Raw genomic sequence first — 18,179 nt, forward strand, 5'->3', positions numbered from 1 at the left:
TTGAAGTATTTATTGATGGATTCATATTTCATTTATAAATTCTTTTTATAATTCATCTTTTTATTGCCCATTAAAATGTCAAATAATTGAATAGTTTGTAATTTTGTCATAGATCCATAAATGAATTTGTAAACACATTTATTAATGCCTATTTTTATTGTAAAATTAGTTGTCAATCAATAAAATGCTCTATTACTATTTATGTGACTCTTGTGGTCCTCCATAACAAAGTAATGCAAACACTAACATCGCTAATTCTTCCTGCTCCGTCCGACCAGGTTTGTTTACACTAAAGTTACGTTTGATCGCAAGATATTTTGCAGGATTTCTGTTTTTTAGTCGGGACTCTTGTTTTTCTTGAATGACATAACATGTCGTTATTTTTGGGGTCTCTCATTATTTCAACATTTGATAAGATGTGAAAAATCTTTTAGTGTGGGCCAGCCTTAACAGACAATGATGGCGTCTGGTAAATCAGCTCCTACCTTGTATTTCCCCTTTATGATGGCCTCGAACAAGCGCTCCTTGGTGCCGTAGAAAGGGAGGCAGCCGGAGAGGAGGATGAAGAGGATGACTCCGCATCCCCACACGTCCACAGGTTTGCCGTACGGCTCTCTCTTGACGACCTCCGGGGCCATGAAGTGGGGAGTGCCGACTCGACCTGGAGAGAGCAGACAGAGAGACGGTTTTCAGAGTGGTTAGCTACCAGGAGATTTGAGTGTTGGTGGAAATCTGGAGATAACTGCGATTACAAAGGTATAAGGATACACATATAGTGGAAAAATGCCTTCATGTCAGTGGGTGTGTGAGTGTTTTCTCAGTCTGTCCTACTGTACCTCCAGCTACTAAACCAGACTCCCCCAGCTGTATCGCCACTCCGAAACCTCCCAGCTTGACTGGAGCCGAGTTCTCCTTTGAGGCCAACAGCACACAGTGAGGCTGCAGAGAGATAAAAAGAGAGGTGGATGAAACAGTTTATATATTTCAACAGGTTAAATGAGGGACTATCCCGAGTCGGACTTAAATTATATTCACTCATTAAACTATAAGAGACACTGCACACAACCAACAAACAACTGTGACTTATTCTTTTTACTGACAGAAAGAAGAAAAAAAAATTCTGCAGCTTACAGTAACTGTGCAGAGCATTGCTTAGTTGTTTCTTTGCAAAAGTGCAAAATCCCATATGTTCAATTGCTGGTTAGCGAACCTCGGTTTCACAATGACAAGACTACTTACGCAGCTGTAACCACAATTTAATTATGATGCTGATACAGAGAGGAAATGGTTCTTCCCCCAGGAAGTAGTCAGAACATGAGGGATCATACATGCATGAATATTTAAGATCAGAAAGATCTCGGAAAGCTGTAGAGCAGGATGAGAAATTATGTCAATTTAATTCATATGTGACATCAACTTCAGCGTTCAATTTGGCAGCTGTTTTAGATTTAGTTTTAAGACGAAAATGCTTATTAGTTTTAGTCACATTTTAGTTGTTTTTATCCTTCATAGTTTTAGTCGACAAAAGGTCATTACATTTTAGTCATTACTTTGTGTTCTCTCAATTTTGTCAGCTAATTTCTAATTTATTTAAATGTCCTTTTTTTAGTCATCAGATATATTCAATATTTCAGTCAATCTAGTCTAGCCAGAACCAATACTTTTGTCATTTTAGCCAAACTTATTTCACATAAGATTATCAAATCATTATCTGATGAAAAACGCAGGTTGGATGATTAAGAATGCAGCTTTGCGGTTACTCCGAGTCCTCCTGATTGTGCGCGGTTCGGACGCACCCAACCGGTCCCTTATGAGAACCGATCACACCGCCCAACAATCGCACCACCCAACAAAATATGCATATCAACCTCCCATACCCGACCCACAAACTATGCATTATAACAGCACAATTGTCAGGACTGCCGCCACAGCAGCGTGCATGTTTGAGACAGAGAGAGAAATAATCATTCAGTCATTCATACATTCGCCATTGGGTGAGACTGGGCTGGACAGAGAAAGGGGAAGAGAGATTTTAGTAAAGTTTTGTATTTTTTAAACTTCATTTCAATCTTGTCTTTTTTGCATATTTGAAATCTTCACCGTTATCGGCTTGTCTAGGTCGTAGAAGAAAAGGTTCTTGACGAACATATTTCATCATCGTTTTTGTCAACGAAATTAACACTGAAACCTGTGATACTATCAACAACATACAGTAGAAGACAATCGTGTTTGTTCTGCAGATTACAATCTCTTACATTAGTGGCAGTGCTGTAAAACTGATTGGTTGATCTTTTTTTTTTTTTTTTTAAATGGGCGGGATGAAGAGAAATTAAGGTCAGGACCTTGATTCAAGAGAAACCTAACCAATAAAGGTCAGGACCTTGATTCAAGAGAAACCTAACCAATAAAGGTCAGGACCTTGATTCAAGAGAAACCTAACCAACAGCTAAAGAGTTACTGACAGAGAGAGGGAGGTGAAAGTGAGAGAAATGATGGAAGACAAGCAGCAGATATGAAGGAGATCAATTATATGTCCTGAACTATATGGTTTCAGTATGCAACTTGTAATTAGATGCATTATGTCTGCAACATTGTTTTCACACTGGAACCCCAGTTGTATAGGATTGACGCTGCAGGGGGAGGCAGGTATTCCAATACATGCTGTGCTTGCAGAGTCTTTGTCTCCTAATGGCTTCTCTTCACAGGACTCTTAATTGGTGTTAATAAACTGGCATCAGTTAATCAAAATCCCCGCTGTCGCACTATTCAAACGGAGCTGATGATAAAAGGAGTTGTAGCTTTTTACATGCAAAACATCCAGACATTATGGCACTGATCTGTGCATGCAATATTAAAAAGTTCCTTGGAGAAATAAATTCTATTTGAATGTAGTATTCTTGCCAATTTAAGTAATTTTATCTACGTGACAGACAGATGAAGCTCAGGAACAGGGTGAGAGTGTGGTGGGCTCACTTCCTGTCTTCACATTTTTTGCACTTCTCGTAATTGGGGGGGAATTGATGGGCGTAGAGGATGTTGACTGAGACGGCGTGAGAAGAAAGAGAGAGAGAGAGAGACACAGTGAGAGGGAGTGAAAACAAGACGACCGGCAGACTAAACAGTCATATCGGTGAGAGGGTAAGAGAGAGCTCTTCAACAACGAAAGAGAGGACAATGAACAATATAGAAAAAGTCTGAAGGCAGAGAGCTGAGAGGAGGACGGGGAGGAGCAGACGCTGTCTAAAGGATGTGAAAATAAGAAGTCTGCAGGATTTATGACTCATTTGGAGACTGAAGAAACAGGTGGACATAGCAAAAGAAAAGGACTGTTGTTGGAGAATATCTTATCATATATGCAACTTTTTAAAAAAAGTTACAGTTTGATGGAGGAAGAAAACACACCCATGCACTCTCTCACACATTTAAACTGCAGCTGTGCTGAAAAATCTCCACGCGAGGAAAATTGATGGTGAGTGTTCTGGCTTAATTCAAACATCTGTGTGTGTCAGTCGGAGAGCAAGTTTGCGTGAGTGTCCGTGTATGAGCGTGCATCTATCCTCGGCTTTATTGTAATACCATGGAGCTGGAATTTATGGGTTAAATAGGCATGAAACTTTCAATTAGTCATGAGTGCAGCTCCCACCCGTAAAAAAAAAACAACTAAAAACTATGAGCGACAGAAAACACAATTGTTGTTCAGATGTTTTCCAGTATATTTAATACCTCCTCTTTCACCTTACTCAGGATGACCCTGTCTGTCTTTTGTTGTCTTGATTGTTTGTTATAAAACAACAAAAAGAAAAGTATTTAAAAAAGAAAATACAGCCCACATATTACTCACATGTCTGTGCATTACTCATAAAATATGTAAATGCAGTTTCACAGTGAGGGCGCTCAACTTTTTAATGCCTTTCATTTTATCTGTTTAAATTAGAGCCGTCAAAGTTAACACAATAATAACGCAAATTTGTTTTAATGGCACTCATTTCTTTAACGCATCTTGCGATTCAGTTGACTTTTCTGCCATCCTCGTCGCTGTTTTGGTTCTTGAATAATGTCCGTTTCTCCCACTTGTCTTCCATCTCTGTTTCTTGCAGTGTTAAACGCTGTGTCAGCTTCTCCATTATGTATATCTCTTCTATTACCCCTATCCACTGCTCGTGCGTAGGGGGTTCCACTCCACCCCATTTCCTTGTGATAGCTTTCTTACTAGCTATTAACAATGTTTTGAACTGGGCTCAGTTTAATTTTTTTTTTAGTTTTACATTTGCATAAAGCAGTATATTTGTCCACTCCCATGTTGATAAGAGTATTAAAAACTTGACAAATCAATTGTGATTAATTATCGATTGACAGCCCTAGTTTAAATCTGTTTGATCAGTGAGAAAAAATTAATTGATAATTGTGTGTTTTTTTTCTTCTTTCTCAGAGCCAAATGATCAACAACCCTGAAGTTGCCACTCCTCAGACACAATGACCACCTTCTCCTCGGCCTCGTCATTCCCCTTCAATCTTTCAGCCTCTGCGTTGTCCAGCTCCTCTCTTCCTGTCTCTATTTCATCCCTCCCTGATTCCATGTCATCATTCTTCACTGTCACCTCTCTTCCACCTTCCTCCACCTCTTCCTCAAACCAGACTGTGTGTTCGTTTGATGACGCTGCCCTACGCCTGCCGCTGGTGGTCCTATACTCCCTGTTCTTCCTCTTTGGGCTTGTGGGTAACCTCTTTGCCCTGTGGGTCTTCCTTTTCCTACATAAAAGCCGCAACTCTGTGCGAGTGTTTCTCATCAACTGTGCCGTGGCTGATCTGGTCCTGCTGGCGTGCCTGCCCTTCAGGGTTTTCTACCACGTTAACGGAAACAAGTGGGTGCTGGGATCTGTCGCCTGCAAGATGGTGGGGAATCTGTTTTATATGAACATGTACATCAGTATCACTCTACTGGGGCTCATCAGCTTGGACAGATACTTGAGGTTAAAGGGGAAAGGCAGAGCGCGGAGAGGTGTGAGATTGACGCTGTGGGGCCACAGCCGGCCGTGGAGCTGGGTGGCGTGCGGGGCCCTGTGGGGTCTGTCGCTGGCGGCACTGGTGCCCATGATCGCCACGGCGGAGGACACAGAGTTCACCGGCAAGTGCTTCCAGTACAAGATGCGCCAGAGCAAAGCCAAAGGGAAGGCCTACTTCAACGCCGTGCTAGTGCTGTTGTTCTGGCTCGTGTTCATCATGCTGGTGGTGTCTTATGCGAAGATCGCTTCGCAGTTGCTGAGGGTGTCGCGGGACAAGCCGGATCTTCCCAACGCACAGAGGTACGAACGAACGGCCAAGAAGTCCTTCTTTGTGCTGTTTCTGTTCACCGTCTGCTTCGGGCCCTACCACGCCTTCCGCCCCGTCTACATCCTCTCCCAGCTCGGCGGAACGGTATCCTGCGACTACTTGCAGCTGGTGGACCGCACCAATGAGGTGATGCTGTTATTCTCCGCCTTCAACAGCTGTTTGGATCCCGTCATGTACTTTCTGCTGTCCGGCTCAGTGCGCAAAACCGCCCTCCGAGCGCTCGGACACCGACTTGGCAACCGGCTTCTCTTCCTGAACGACGCAACATCAAACAGCTCGACAACGGAGTTCAGACGACCGTCCGCGCCTATGGCTTTTCCTAACGCTGAACTGAACACCCCTTCAGTCACACCCAGAACAAGCATCTGTGTCATCAACTCCACCCTCCGCCGCACAGGATTGACCACGCTTCCACCTACTGGCCAACAGTGACGTCTGCCTGAACACTGAAGGAGAAAGAAATATCTGACATTTCTAACCGGACTGGTTGGCTAATTCTCTGTAAAACTGAGCAAAGCATTTCTGCACATACCTACTTCTTTTGTTAAAAACAAATAAATATGTTTTTTTACTGCTGAGCTATTCTTACTGTGTTGGCTTCTGAACAGCTGTGCTGCTGCTGCTGCATGGGAATCATTGTTTAAGTTCTAGTTCAACGCCTGAGAAAGACTGACAATGCAGTAAAGTCTGAGGAGATGCACTTCAGTGACCTCTGTGACAGTAGCTTTGCAGTATACATGTATTTAAATGTGAATTTCCCATCAGAGAGAGATAAGTAAACGTGTGAAATGCAGACTTAAACACGTGTTTCCTTCCTCCAATTCTGACAGAGGCACAGCTCAGTCTGCTTAGGGTTCATTTAGTCCAAGATAAATTCTTCAGAGTTTAGCAAAATTAGGTTTATAATGAGTGAATCCAGAATTAAAATTAAGCAGAGCTCTGTTGCATAATTAAAAACTAATCTAATGTTTAAACCAAAATTTTAAATAAATAAATGTGCGAGCTGTCAGGACCTAGTAAGCAGACTATTAAAGAGGGGGGGACCCGCAAACATTTTGTGTCTCTTTTTAGTCGTTTTGCGTCTCTTTGTCTGTCTTTATAGTAATTTTGCGTCTCTTTGTAGACGTCTTGCGTCTCTTTTTAGTCGTTTTGTGTCTCTTTGTCTGTCTTTATAGTCATTTTGTGTCTCTTTGTTGATGTTTTGCATCATTTTGTAGACATTTTGCGTCTCTTTGTAGATGTTGTGTGTCTCTTTGTAGACCTTTTTATCCATTTGTGACCAAACATTGTTTGCTAGTTAGCTGGCTTAAAAGTCAGTTAGCCTAACGTTACTCATGATGGCTCGGCAGAGACTCTCTAACTTCTCCTCCTTTGAGAAAAACTTATGGCGCAATATAGCAAAAAAAACAAATAGAAGATAAAAACAAACAGCACAGTAAAGAAAAAAAGAGACTTCCTGTTGGTCTAAACTTCCTGCTCAGCTTCATACAGTTTCCTTGCTGAACTGGTATCTTAAGAGAAATTCAGCAGCATCATAAAACTCAATTGGGTTGAGTCCGTCCTTTAACTTTCTTCAAGGAATTTGAATATTTTGCTCAATCCATCTAAAAAGGTAGCTTTTCTAAAAGTTAAACCTCACGGGTAAGTTTAAAGCCAATACTGGATCACAGTTTAAATTTTTAAATTGTTAAGTTTTGGTGCACCCAAATTCAATTTCATCTAGAGTTACTAATTTGAGGGAACGACTTACTAACTTGAGGGAACGAGTTAATAAAATTTTCTCCTAGGGGTGTAGGGGGGCTCCGTACTATACTGACATTTAAAGAGAGCTTTAAATGGATCTTTCTTAATTTTAAGGGAGTTTTAACTGGTGAAACATGATTTAAAGTTAAACCATGATTGAATCAGGTTTGAAATTGAATCCTTGCTGGTGCAACCCAGCACAAGTGAGTTCAAACAAACACCAGAAGTAATGTGCAACTACCGTTACACCCAGTTTTGACCACAGAGCACACACAGCTATTGGTCTTATACTGAAAACAAGGCTGCGTTGATCCCTTTGGGGACTGTGTTAGGTAGCAAGGTAACGGTAGTGATGGATCAAGGGCATGGTTAAGCACTGCTCCATCTGGTCTTTTAGTGTGTGTGTCCTGTGTTAGATGGCTAATCCTGCTGGAGTCACTGGTTGACGCTAATCTGACTGTAAGAACTCTTAAAAAGACTGGAAATGCGATACAACTCAGCATGACGCACTGGTTTGCAAACTAGAGGGTGTTCAAGGTTGTTAGACATGTTTGCTCTTTACAACACATAACAACTAGGAGTTAATGTGCCAAAGAGCGGATGTTGTGTGTGATGGGTTTTCTGGTAAACAGTGTCATGCTTTTGACCTTCTCCCTACAGACAGTACAGATAAACATCTTCTCAGAAGTGTGAAGACAGAGGAGTTAGACATTCATTACCCTTGTTATGAAAAGGTTTACCAGCTCATACTCAGATTAAGGGACATGTTTGGTGGTTTCAATGACTGAGAGATCTCACCTTTACATCACGATGAATCACATTGTTGTCGTGGCAGTACCGAAGCGCCTCCAAAATCTGCCTCATGTAGTGGCTGGATGCACAGAAACAGACTAGGGTGAGATCGTTTGGGCCATCCACAAATTGTTGTTTATTTCAGGCTTCATTAATATTTAAACCCCACAGTTCCCAGACTGTTTGTCCTACCTGGCCACTGCTTCGCTGTACACAAACCCAGCGTCGGCTCTCTTCACTATTTCAAAACACAGGTCTGCTCCGTCCATACTGAGGAGAGCGAGAGAAAGAGGAAGAAATTAGGTTTCTACCGATTACAGATAAGAGTTACTCAAGAGCAGATGAACTAGCATCTCTCAGAATAGTGTTTAAAGCAGAGTGCATAAATCTACATCCGTCAGGGAGACATTTTATGACCTGCTGTCACTGGCGTAAACACAGAGGCACTATATTTTCATTATAGCACTTTTCAGCCAGCAACAATCCCCAGGGCAGCTTTCACAGATACACATTCACAACATAAAACCCACACAGAGGAAACAAATTAACCAGCCAAGTTGATTAAGAAAATTATATCTCCAACAAAGGCCGGGAGGGAGCTGATTCTCCACTGTCTCCTGTGGATTTATATACATTTAACTAAATAAATCTGTCAAGATTCAGTGGGATTTTGTTGCTAGTTGCCATTAAAAGGTTTATTATTTCAGCACTTATACTTTATAATAAAAAAGACAAAGTTTCAATCAAACTCAGACTAAAAAAAATGTACTACTATAGATACATATAGAGCTGGGAGATATTGGAAGAATAGGGTTTTACAGGAATAGTTTGGGTGTTTTGAAGTGGGGTATTACCTACAGTGAAAGATGCCCCCAGCTTGGAGAAACAAAGACACTGCGGGTTACCGCACGGAAGCAAAGCAATGTACTGCTGTGGACGGGGCCGGCATCAAAACGGATTTTAGCTACCTAAAAGAAAGGCCCACCTAAAAAAAAATCAGTTTAAGTGTACGCTATATTTAGAATATTTCCGCTGCTTTACCTTGCTGTGAGACAGCTATACAGTCTATATTTCCAACAGGGAACTCAAGCCGTTATCTATGCTCTCGCCAAAGCAACCAGACTCCAAAAATTGTGATTTTACCTCGCAGAACACGGGAGTTGCTGGTCTACCGCTGCCTCGATCAGTTAGTTCTTTTGTGTTATTGTGTGACTTTGGTTAGTTTTTATATTCACCAAAGACACACAATAGCACAAACAAACTAACCGATTGAGGCAGCGGTAGACCAGCAACTCCTGTGTTCTGCGAGGTAAAATTACAGGTCTGGTGGCTTTGACAAGAGCATAGATGGATAAAACGGCTTCAACTCCCCGTTGGAAAGGGCTGTCTGACGGTAAGGTAAAGCAGTGAATATATTTTAAATATAGCATATAAGTTTTTTTAGGTGAGGCCTTCTTTTCGGTAGCTAAATGTGTTTTGCTGCAGGCCCCGTCCACAGCAGTACATTGCTTTGCTTCCGTGTGGTAACTCCTGTCTGCTTCTGGAAACTGGGGGCGTGACGACCGTCATCTACTGTAGGTAATACACTGACTATGGAAAAGTACCTCATACAACCCCACTTTAAAACACCCCAACTATCGCTTTAATAATCAATAATTCATATTCTTTTTTGGAAATGTCAAGTATAATGATCTCTTTATTTATTCCTTTCCAAAACATATGCAAATATACCATTAATACTTGATATTTTGCCCAGGTATAGATCCACAGATATATACTTAACACTTTACTTGTCACACTTTTTTTCCTCCCACCAATGCTCATAATGCGTCTGTAACCATTAAAATGAGGGGGCTGGTAGTGTTGGCGATAAGGTGTGAAATTACCAGCCGCCACCATCTGCAAAGGGCTGGTTAAATTTAGTCTGTGGCTGTTACATTTTTCTACTTAAGCAGATAACCACGCGCCTTCTATATTTTGTATTCTCACTTTTCTAGAAAAATATATATTCAGCAGCTGGCTGTGGTATGTGGTATGTGGTATTGATCAGCAGCTGTGGTGGTGGGAAAAAAAGGTGTTTCCTGTCCTGGCTAAGAACAGACACGAGATATAATGGTTTGAAATGTCCAATTATATAAAGCATTGTGGCCAAGAGAGCGTGCAGCGTAGACTTACTACTCAAAGACCATGTAGAGCATGCCATCAGAGCTATAGGTCTCCAGCAGCTCCACGATGTGGGGGTGTTTCAGCATGTGGCAGATGCTGGCCTCTCGCTTCAGATCTGAAAGAGAGAAATTAAGACAGGGGATATGATGAGACATTGTTCACATTCAACACTTAAACCTCAAAAGTAGTATATGACATTTAATGCCATCAGTAACTAATTCACATTCACAAACTTAATTTATTTCAGAACAACTGGACTCAAATGTGCTTAGCCACTCTTTTTTATCAAGTGCTTGTTGGCTGAAGAAACAAATACTGTAAATCATGATTTCTCCACTAAAACAATCGGATTTATCGTTTTAATTTCACAGAGCTTTCAAATAGGCAAATTTCGTTGAGAGCTTCCTTCCTCTATTGGCTCATTCGAGGACTTTATGTACTTTGTGGCATCAGTAATTCCAGTGTTGAATGTCTGAATCACCTTGCAGGAATATTTGTCATTTTCCAACCGCTTACTTATTTTATACTACTAAATGTCAGCACTGAGGAACAGATATGGCTTTGTGCTATTTCCCCCCAAATATAATAGGTAGAGCTATGAACAGACGAGGTGGGAGGTTCTAATAAGACTTTTTAAGGGTGCTTTCACCAGCCATAGTCTATTTGGCTAGTCCGAATCAGAGTGTTTCAGTTTCACAGTGTTTCGGCCGCACCACAGTTCTGCGTTCACAACTGCCCGAACAAACTGCACAAACTGAGCTTGATTAAAGCGGACTAAATGTTGGCTTGAGAAAGTGCCCTTAAGCTCAAAAAGCTTTCATGAAGATGATACACAAAACAGCATTACAGTGACAACCACACCCACAACAAATACAGTCTCAGCAGAATTAGTTTTGGGGGGCTTTAGCACCTGCCTTATTTGGTGTGGTTAAATCAAAATGTTATTTTTATCTTTATTGAGAGGTGGAAATGATGAGAATGCACCAAACAAATGTAAACCAAACATCATTTAGAAAACATCAGCTGACCTTTGAAAGCTAATGTTCATTTGAGAACTCTGCTCATTTGTGGCTGGTTGGTGCCTTGCTAAATCCTTCCACGTCCTGAAGGAGATGAAAAGCAAAGAGGACATGCCCAGCAGGCCACCCTCCTCCTGCCATGCCTCAACTTTACCACCAGAGGGAGCTACAGAGCATTTCATGCACACACATCTTTATGGATACTGAGCAGACAAGGTGAGCTTTCACATGTTGGGCAGACAGATAAGCAAGCTAACAAGCTGGTATCTAGCAAGAAGACACCAGATGTAGCGCCACTAGAATACCATTTACATAGCACATCTGGCTCGCGCTCATCAACATAAGGCCCTCTCATTACCATCCAGGTCACGCTGCAAATACAATTACGACTGTGGCATTCCTTGTCTTTTGACTGCCTCATTAAAAGGAGACAACACCGCTAACAGGAGTGGACAGTCTTCTCTCTCTTAAAGGAATGACCAACAACTGGAGAGACAAGAGGTAAAACAGAGTTAACGCAGACTGCTGAGGAAGGCTGACAGACATAATGTGCTGTTGTTGAGCTCCTCACTCCATAAAAACCTCATTTACACACTCCACTCCCCATCTGCAAGTCTACTGATCTGTGTGTGTGTGTGTGTGTGTGTGTGTGTGTGTGTGTGTGTGTGTGTGTGTGTGTGTGTGCTCATTGTGTCGTGACAGACCAGTATCATTATGCAACACAGAGAAATGATGCTGTGTCCCCACTACAGAGCCCCCTTTCTACTGCTCCTTTCCTTTCATTATTTCTCTCCTCATCCTCTCCTCTTTACACTCGTCCCCGGCCCGTCTCATCGAGTATCTATTCTTGAGCGTAACAATGCTGCCCAGTGTCCGCACGGCAACGAGGAAACCACTCACACAGAGCGAGGGAGCCAGAGAGGCCTGGAACGCTCTGAATGAAAGCAACGCCGTTCACTGGGCCTGCTCCAAATCAATTCTTACATGGACGGTCTGGACTAGATTAGGATTTGTGATGCAATTTTAAACAAGGCAAAAGTGAGCATGGCTCACATACCCCCGCTCAATGCATGACCCCTACTTAAAGTAGGTCCAAAAGTTTTGCCCTTTTGGAAGAATTTCAAAAGATTTGGGCACCCTGGACTTCTAACCCCCAAAAGGCACAACTAGACAACACTGTCAACCATCATACCTAATTTGAAGTTCCTAAATCCAATAGTTTTCGAGTTATGCTCCGGAAACTAAAGTGTGACACACGGATGGACAGAAGGACATACATGCAGAGCGCTATATACCCGACTACGTTGTCACGGGGGTATAATAATTTTACTCAGTTTGTTAAAGGATAGCTTTGAGGCAAAGGTCATGCTGTTTGCATCTGATGTAGGGATCGACCAATGTGTTTTTTTCAGGACCGATACCGATTATTAGTAATCAAGGGGACAGATAACCGATATTTTGAACCGATATACATTTGCAGTAAAAATGAAAATCTCGGTGTCAAAAAAACCCACAAAACTTTGTTGAAATGCCTTATTTAAAGCTAATGTTTAATTAAAAGAGAACTTTTCAACATTATCTTAAAACAAAAAGTGCAGGGAGCTCCCAGCTTCTTATAAAGTTAAATGAAAATATTAATAATAGATAAAGAATATCTCTGTGAAGTTTTATAAAGTGTAAAAATAAATAAAACTAGCAAAACTTAAATTTGTGCTGAAGTAATGAACTAGCTAATGAACTAATAGGTCAATTTAAAACTATGTTAACCAACTATTGTACTCTTTAATGTAACTGTTTTTAACTGTGGTCTGTTTTTGTTTTCTTAATTCTTTTTTGTGTGTATTTATTCAGTTTTAATTGTACTCTGGATATCATTGAAAATGAAGGCATGTCCTCGTGATTCCTCTGGATTTAAATAAAAGTTAAATGAATGAATTACATCTAAAGTCGCTAACAACAATATCCAGCACGTCTCTACCAGAAACAGAGTCAGAGCTGCTTCAGGACAGACTCGGTAACATTAGTTAGTAGTCCTGGTTGAGACTGAGAGGACCGGCCTGGTAAGGGACGTGTAAGAAATAACTTTATAACCGATCAATTTTTATGCTAGTCAGCTGGCTAAATTATGGATCAACAAAATCGTGATACGATCAAAACCGTGAGTTTTGTGATCCGTTGCACCCCTACTGAAAAGTAAATAATGCTTGGTCATGCATGCACTGGTCTGGGGTACTGATGAATTACATTTCCAATATGTTCATTCCCTAAACTTACAATACACATCTAACTAATAATACTGCAAATTGCACAATTGTATTTCTCAAGACCCGTAAAGCTTTAATGCTCACTAGTTCACTTCATCTTTATTAAATTCTACAAATCCAGACACTCACTCCTTCTGCTTTTATCAATACTCCCAAACTCTTAATTACACCATTAATCATTTGCCTGTCCACCTTCCTCCCTCACATGCTCACACACAAACACACACAGATATATATATATATATATATATATATATATTCATACATAACTCTGAATGTTTGTTACTCAGCTTATAGCAGTTCTGCCTCTTTTTCCTTTTCACTCACATTTATGCTGACGCAGACTCTTTCTTAATAAGCTATGGTATGTGGTCCCAGGGAACCACTCTCCAGATCTGGCTGCACTCCAGTTCTCTTCCTTGTGCCACATTGAGTGTCCACTTGCTCATTTCTTTTCTTGGGACTTTTCAAAATGTCATGAGGGTGTCAAAAAGGTAGTTTCTTCTAGGTGAAACTTACAGTTTTTCACTCTTGCCAGATTTATTTAGATGCACATAAATGTGCACTTAATATTCAGATACATGTTAGAGCCATTTCTGTGTTTATAATTGTTTTCAGTTGTACATCAGCTAACCACAATACAACTACTCTCGCACTGATGACTGTAAAAAAAAAAAATGAATATTTGTAGAGCTGAAATGATATGTTGATTAACCAATTAGTTGGTTGACAGAAAATTCATCAACAAAAATTTGAATAACTGATTAACAAGTCAGAAAAACTAACTGGTTGCAACCTAGCAAATGTCAGGATTTGCTGCATTTTTAATGCTATGAATTGAATTTCCTTGGGTTTTTGATTGTTTGATGCACAAAATAAGCAACTTGAAACTGCCTTTACCTTGGCTCTGGAAACACGTAAGATATTTTATAGATGTAATGATTAATCAATAAATAAAAATAATATTTTTTTATGGAAATAATCATTGGTTGCAGCCCTAAACATTTGTTATTAAGGGTAAAACAATGTCATAAAATGTACTGCTGTGATGAGCCATTTCCATTAGGGCTGCAACATATTTAACATTTAGCAAATCTAATCTTACACAAAATGCTCTGCCAAATTGTTAAGCCACTGTGCTTCAGTTTGTCTAAACTTTAAAGCGCATAAAGTCAAATTTTAGTTGTCACTTATCAGATATTTTTAGAAGCTTCCTTCGAGCTGGTTTAACCAGAACAATAGATAAGACACAGTTATTCAGGAGATATTTAATATTACCCTTTCAGCTTGATATAGCCCTCATCGTGTTCACTGATGTGTCAGGTGTGTCAAAATGTGACAAAAAGAGGGCGCCCCGATAGCTCAGTTGGTAGAGTTCTAACCGTGGCGGCCCGGGTTCGAATCCGATCTGCGGCCATTTCCACATGTCGCCCTCTCTCTCCCCCCCTTTCTAAACTGTCCACTGTCCTATCAATAAAAGGCTTGAAAATACCAAAAGATAATCTTAAAAAAAATGGGACAAAAAGAGAATATCTTCTCATCGCAGTATATTTGTGAACTTATTTCACATATGATTTCATTTTCACATGGCAGTGTGAAGAGTAGGGATGCAACTAACGAATATTTTCATTGTTGATTAATCTGTCAGTTATTTTCTAGATTAATCTATTAGTTGTAATAAAATGTCAGAAAATGGTGAAATGTCAATCAGTGTTTCCTAAAGCCTAAGCTGACGTCCTCAAATGTCTCGTTTTGTCCCCAACTCAAAGATATTCAGTTTACTGTCATAGAAGAGTAAAGAAACCAGAAAAAATTCACATTTAAGAAGCTGAAACTTTTACTTTTTGTCTTAAAAATTTACTCAAACCGTTTAATCGATTATCAAAATAATTGGCGATTAATTTAATAGTTGACAACTAATCGATTAATCGTTGCATCTCTAATTTCCATAGCTAAAAGACTGGCCGAATAAAATAGACTAATCCTGTCATTCCCTAAATCAATTTCCATGTCAGGAATACTTCCATAACAATCACAAGCACTACCTATTATCTATTTGAAGATTTCAACATCCTTCTGGACATTCTTATCATCACAAATACTATGGGCGAGCTAAATTGTTTTTCCCTGCTTGGTGCAGTTAACCACAAGGTGACGTATGCTAGAAGTGACCCAGCAGGTAATTAAAACTCTTACAAAACCATTTGGTAGGTGAGTTCAATTTTCAAGTGAATATATTTCAGTTTTAGGACATATACTTTGCTTTGAGAAACACTGATGTAAATCTCCACTTGTACTGTTTCTCTTCCCTTGGGTCATTTCCTTGTCTTGCTGTTATTGGCTACCAGGCTAATCTCTGACTGGGGCATCACAGATGGCTCATAGTGAACGCCAACATTAGCACCAACACCCACACACACCTATGATCTTCGTCTCCATCTCTCTCTCTCTCTCTCTTTGAGACACACACACACACACATATAGACCTCAGCATGACAAAGCACGAAACCACATGGTGAGACGTGGCGTGCTTTAGAATCTCACGCATGGTCACCACCCACCAATCTAACCAATACATCCACACAAACAGGCAAACAAATGCAGCTCCAACATATTATTCATCTGGGTGCAGCATGTGTGACATTATGCCTCATTTATTTGTGTGTGAGAATGCCATTATACACGCACAATGTGTGTGCCTGGGCGTTTGAAATCTGGTCCAAACAGTATTTGCAGATTATTCCCAACATTTGTTGTAAGGAGAACAAGGTGGGTGGGGTAAGTCTCTGCGAATGACAACATCCCTGACAACTATCCCCTCTTGTCCTCATTCTGCTTTTAACCCCGCCCATCTGGTGCTCCGAGTGCACACGACAGCAAGCGCTAAGATTTAATTGCAGCCACGGTTCAAACCAGGTCTTCCTCACCTTCTGTGCTGAGGCCGGGGCTGGAGGTGAAGCTGGCCACATCGACGATCTTTACAGCGAACTGCTGGCCCGTGTCCCTGTTGATGCAGCGCCTCACCACGCTGAAGGGACCCCTGCAACACACAGACATGAGTTAGTAACATACCTACAAAAACACACACATGTGCATGTATGATTTCTCAGATTCAAACACAGGAATAAGTTACCAGAAACACACGTACACGTAATCACATGCACAAAACCACAGCAGTCTAGTGCAATGGGCAGACAGGGTGCCATTTCTGAAAATATTCTGGATTTACAGTGGGCGGTTAGCGAGGCATCGTAGCCATGCTCGTGCCAGTGGGAATTATAGAGCGGTGGTGTGCAGCACGGCTGTAAAAGCTAAAATAAAAGCCTTATTATATAGAGACCTGAGCAAGGGAGACCTACACGACAAGTTTATTTCTGGAGAAATGGGCCGGCGCATATTGTAAGGCTGTGTTTCTTGATATAACTGCAAGTGGGCTGACATATGGAAGCTAGAAAACATGTGTTCCTGAGAGGTTTGAGATAATTGGGTTTTTGTGTTTTTTTAATAAGACAATCCGCTCTGTAGCACAGGAAAACTTGCATGGACACATTTCTTTCAATGAGATAATTACCATAAAAGAACACCCTTTTTACCATTTAGAACCCCATACGTAATGGTTTAATCCCATAAAACTAAATGTAAACCTGTTTTGGCTTATATGAAACACATACCGCACACTATTTGATTCTATTTTCTGCATATTCTGAAAACACTTTAAATATGTCAACACACATTGTGTCATGATACTTCTTTATTGATTTTTAAGTTGGATCTCTGCTCTTATTAACTAATTTTCTTGCCCTTTTAAGTGTTACTATGATTTATGACTTATAAGACTTCTCTGTAGTATAAACTATGCCAAAAATGCTGTTTAAATTTGGTGGTTGTGGATAAGAGTAGGGCAACTAACGATTATTTTCACTGTTGATTGATCTGTCTATTATTTTCTCGATTAATTGAATAGTTGTTTGGTCTATAAAATGTCGATCAGTGTTTCCCAAAGCCCAACGTCCTCAAATGTCTGGTTTTGTCCACCACAACTCAAAGATATTCAGTTTACTGTCATAGAGGAGTAAAGAAACCAGAAAATATTCACATTTAAGAAGCTGGAATCAGATAATTGTGACTTTTTTTTGTTAAAAAATTACTCAATCCAATTAATGGATTAATGGCTCTAGATAAGAGGTTGATAAAATAATTGATGTCCAACCAGCAGAGGGCAATGCCAATAGTATCTGTTGTCAATTTCAAATTCAGTGACCGTCATGGTCATACATCTTTTGGGACGGGCCACTCAAACCACCACACAATTTTTTTGTATACAACGCTGGACTACTTCTATTAGTATTTTCACACCTTCCAAGCCACACTAAGTGGTACTCCTCACATAAATACACAGGTCAGGTCCAAGCAGAAGCTATAATACCTTTTATTTCATTAGTCTCACAAGTGTATATGATCATTCTTTCTCATTATGCCCAAGAATGAGATTAAATCAGCAACAAAGTGGCGGGAACAGGCACTGAAAGCAGAGACATTTGCACCTTTTGTATGTCCTGGCCTACAGAGTTACAGACACACACCCCTGCCGTGTTACTATTGTCTCTACAATCCTCAGAGGCTGAACCAATGCTACTGGAGAAACACACGTGTACAAACAGAACACACAAACACCCATTTTCCTAAAGCAAAGTGGTGGCCATTAAAAGTTGGCTTAACTGAATTAGCAAATGCCCGACAATGTCAGTGTCAAACAAACAGTAAAAGCTGTTCAGTTTAATGCATGTTGTGAGAACGGGGGCTGCAGCTGATTTGCTCTCACATTTGTCTCTCACACATCTGCTGTACTGATTAACCCATACAA

At 40.5% G+C, this 18,179-nt stretch overlaps 2 protein-coding genes across 13 annotated transcripts in view; one reads left to right on the forward strand and one right to left on the reverse strand.

Moving 5' to 3' along the window:
* LOC119483483 (peripheral plasma membrane protein CASK-like) overlaps nt 1-18,179 on the reverse strand; it is a 53,825-nt gene that overhangs the window by 25,726 nt on the left and 9,920 nt on the right. For all 12 annotated transcript variants that reach the window (XM_037761600.1, XM_037761594.1, XM_037761602.1 and 9 more), the window contains exons 2-7: nt 16,243-16,355; nt 10,042-10,147; nt 8,059-8,136; nt 7,873-7,945; nt 837-939; nt 486-661 (exon numbers count right to left, since the gene is read on the reverse strand). In XM_037761600.1, the coding sequence (XP_037617528.1) occupies nt 486-661; nt 837-939; nt 7,873-7,945; nt 8,059-8,136; nt 10,042-10,147; nt 16,243-16,355 (649 nt within the window). The remainder of the gene's footprint in view (nt 1-485; nt 662-836; nt 940-7,872; nt 7,946-8,058; nt 8,137-10,041; nt 10,148-16,242; nt 16,356-18,179) is intronic.
* On the forward strand, nt 2,957-5,909 carry LOC119483485 (probable G-protein coupled receptor 34). Its single transcript, XM_037761604.1, has 2 exons — nt 2,957-3,469; nt 4,430-5,909. Exon 2 carries the CDS (start codon nt 4,474-4,476, stop codon nt 5,761-5,763), a length of 1,290 nt encoding a protein of 429 aa, XP_037617532.1. The 5' UTR covers nt 2,957-3,469; nt 4,430-4,473; the 3' UTR covers nt 5,764-5,909.

The sequence above is a fragment of the Sebastes umbrosus genome, chromosome 24, assembly GCF_015220745.1.
Source record: "Sebastes umbrosus isolate fSebUmb1 chromosome 24, fSebUmb1.pri, whole genome shotgun sequence".
In the NCBI taxonomy this organism is placed as follows: Eukaryota; Metazoa; Chordata; class Actinopteri; order Perciformes; family Sebastidae; genus Sebastes; species Sebastes umbrosus.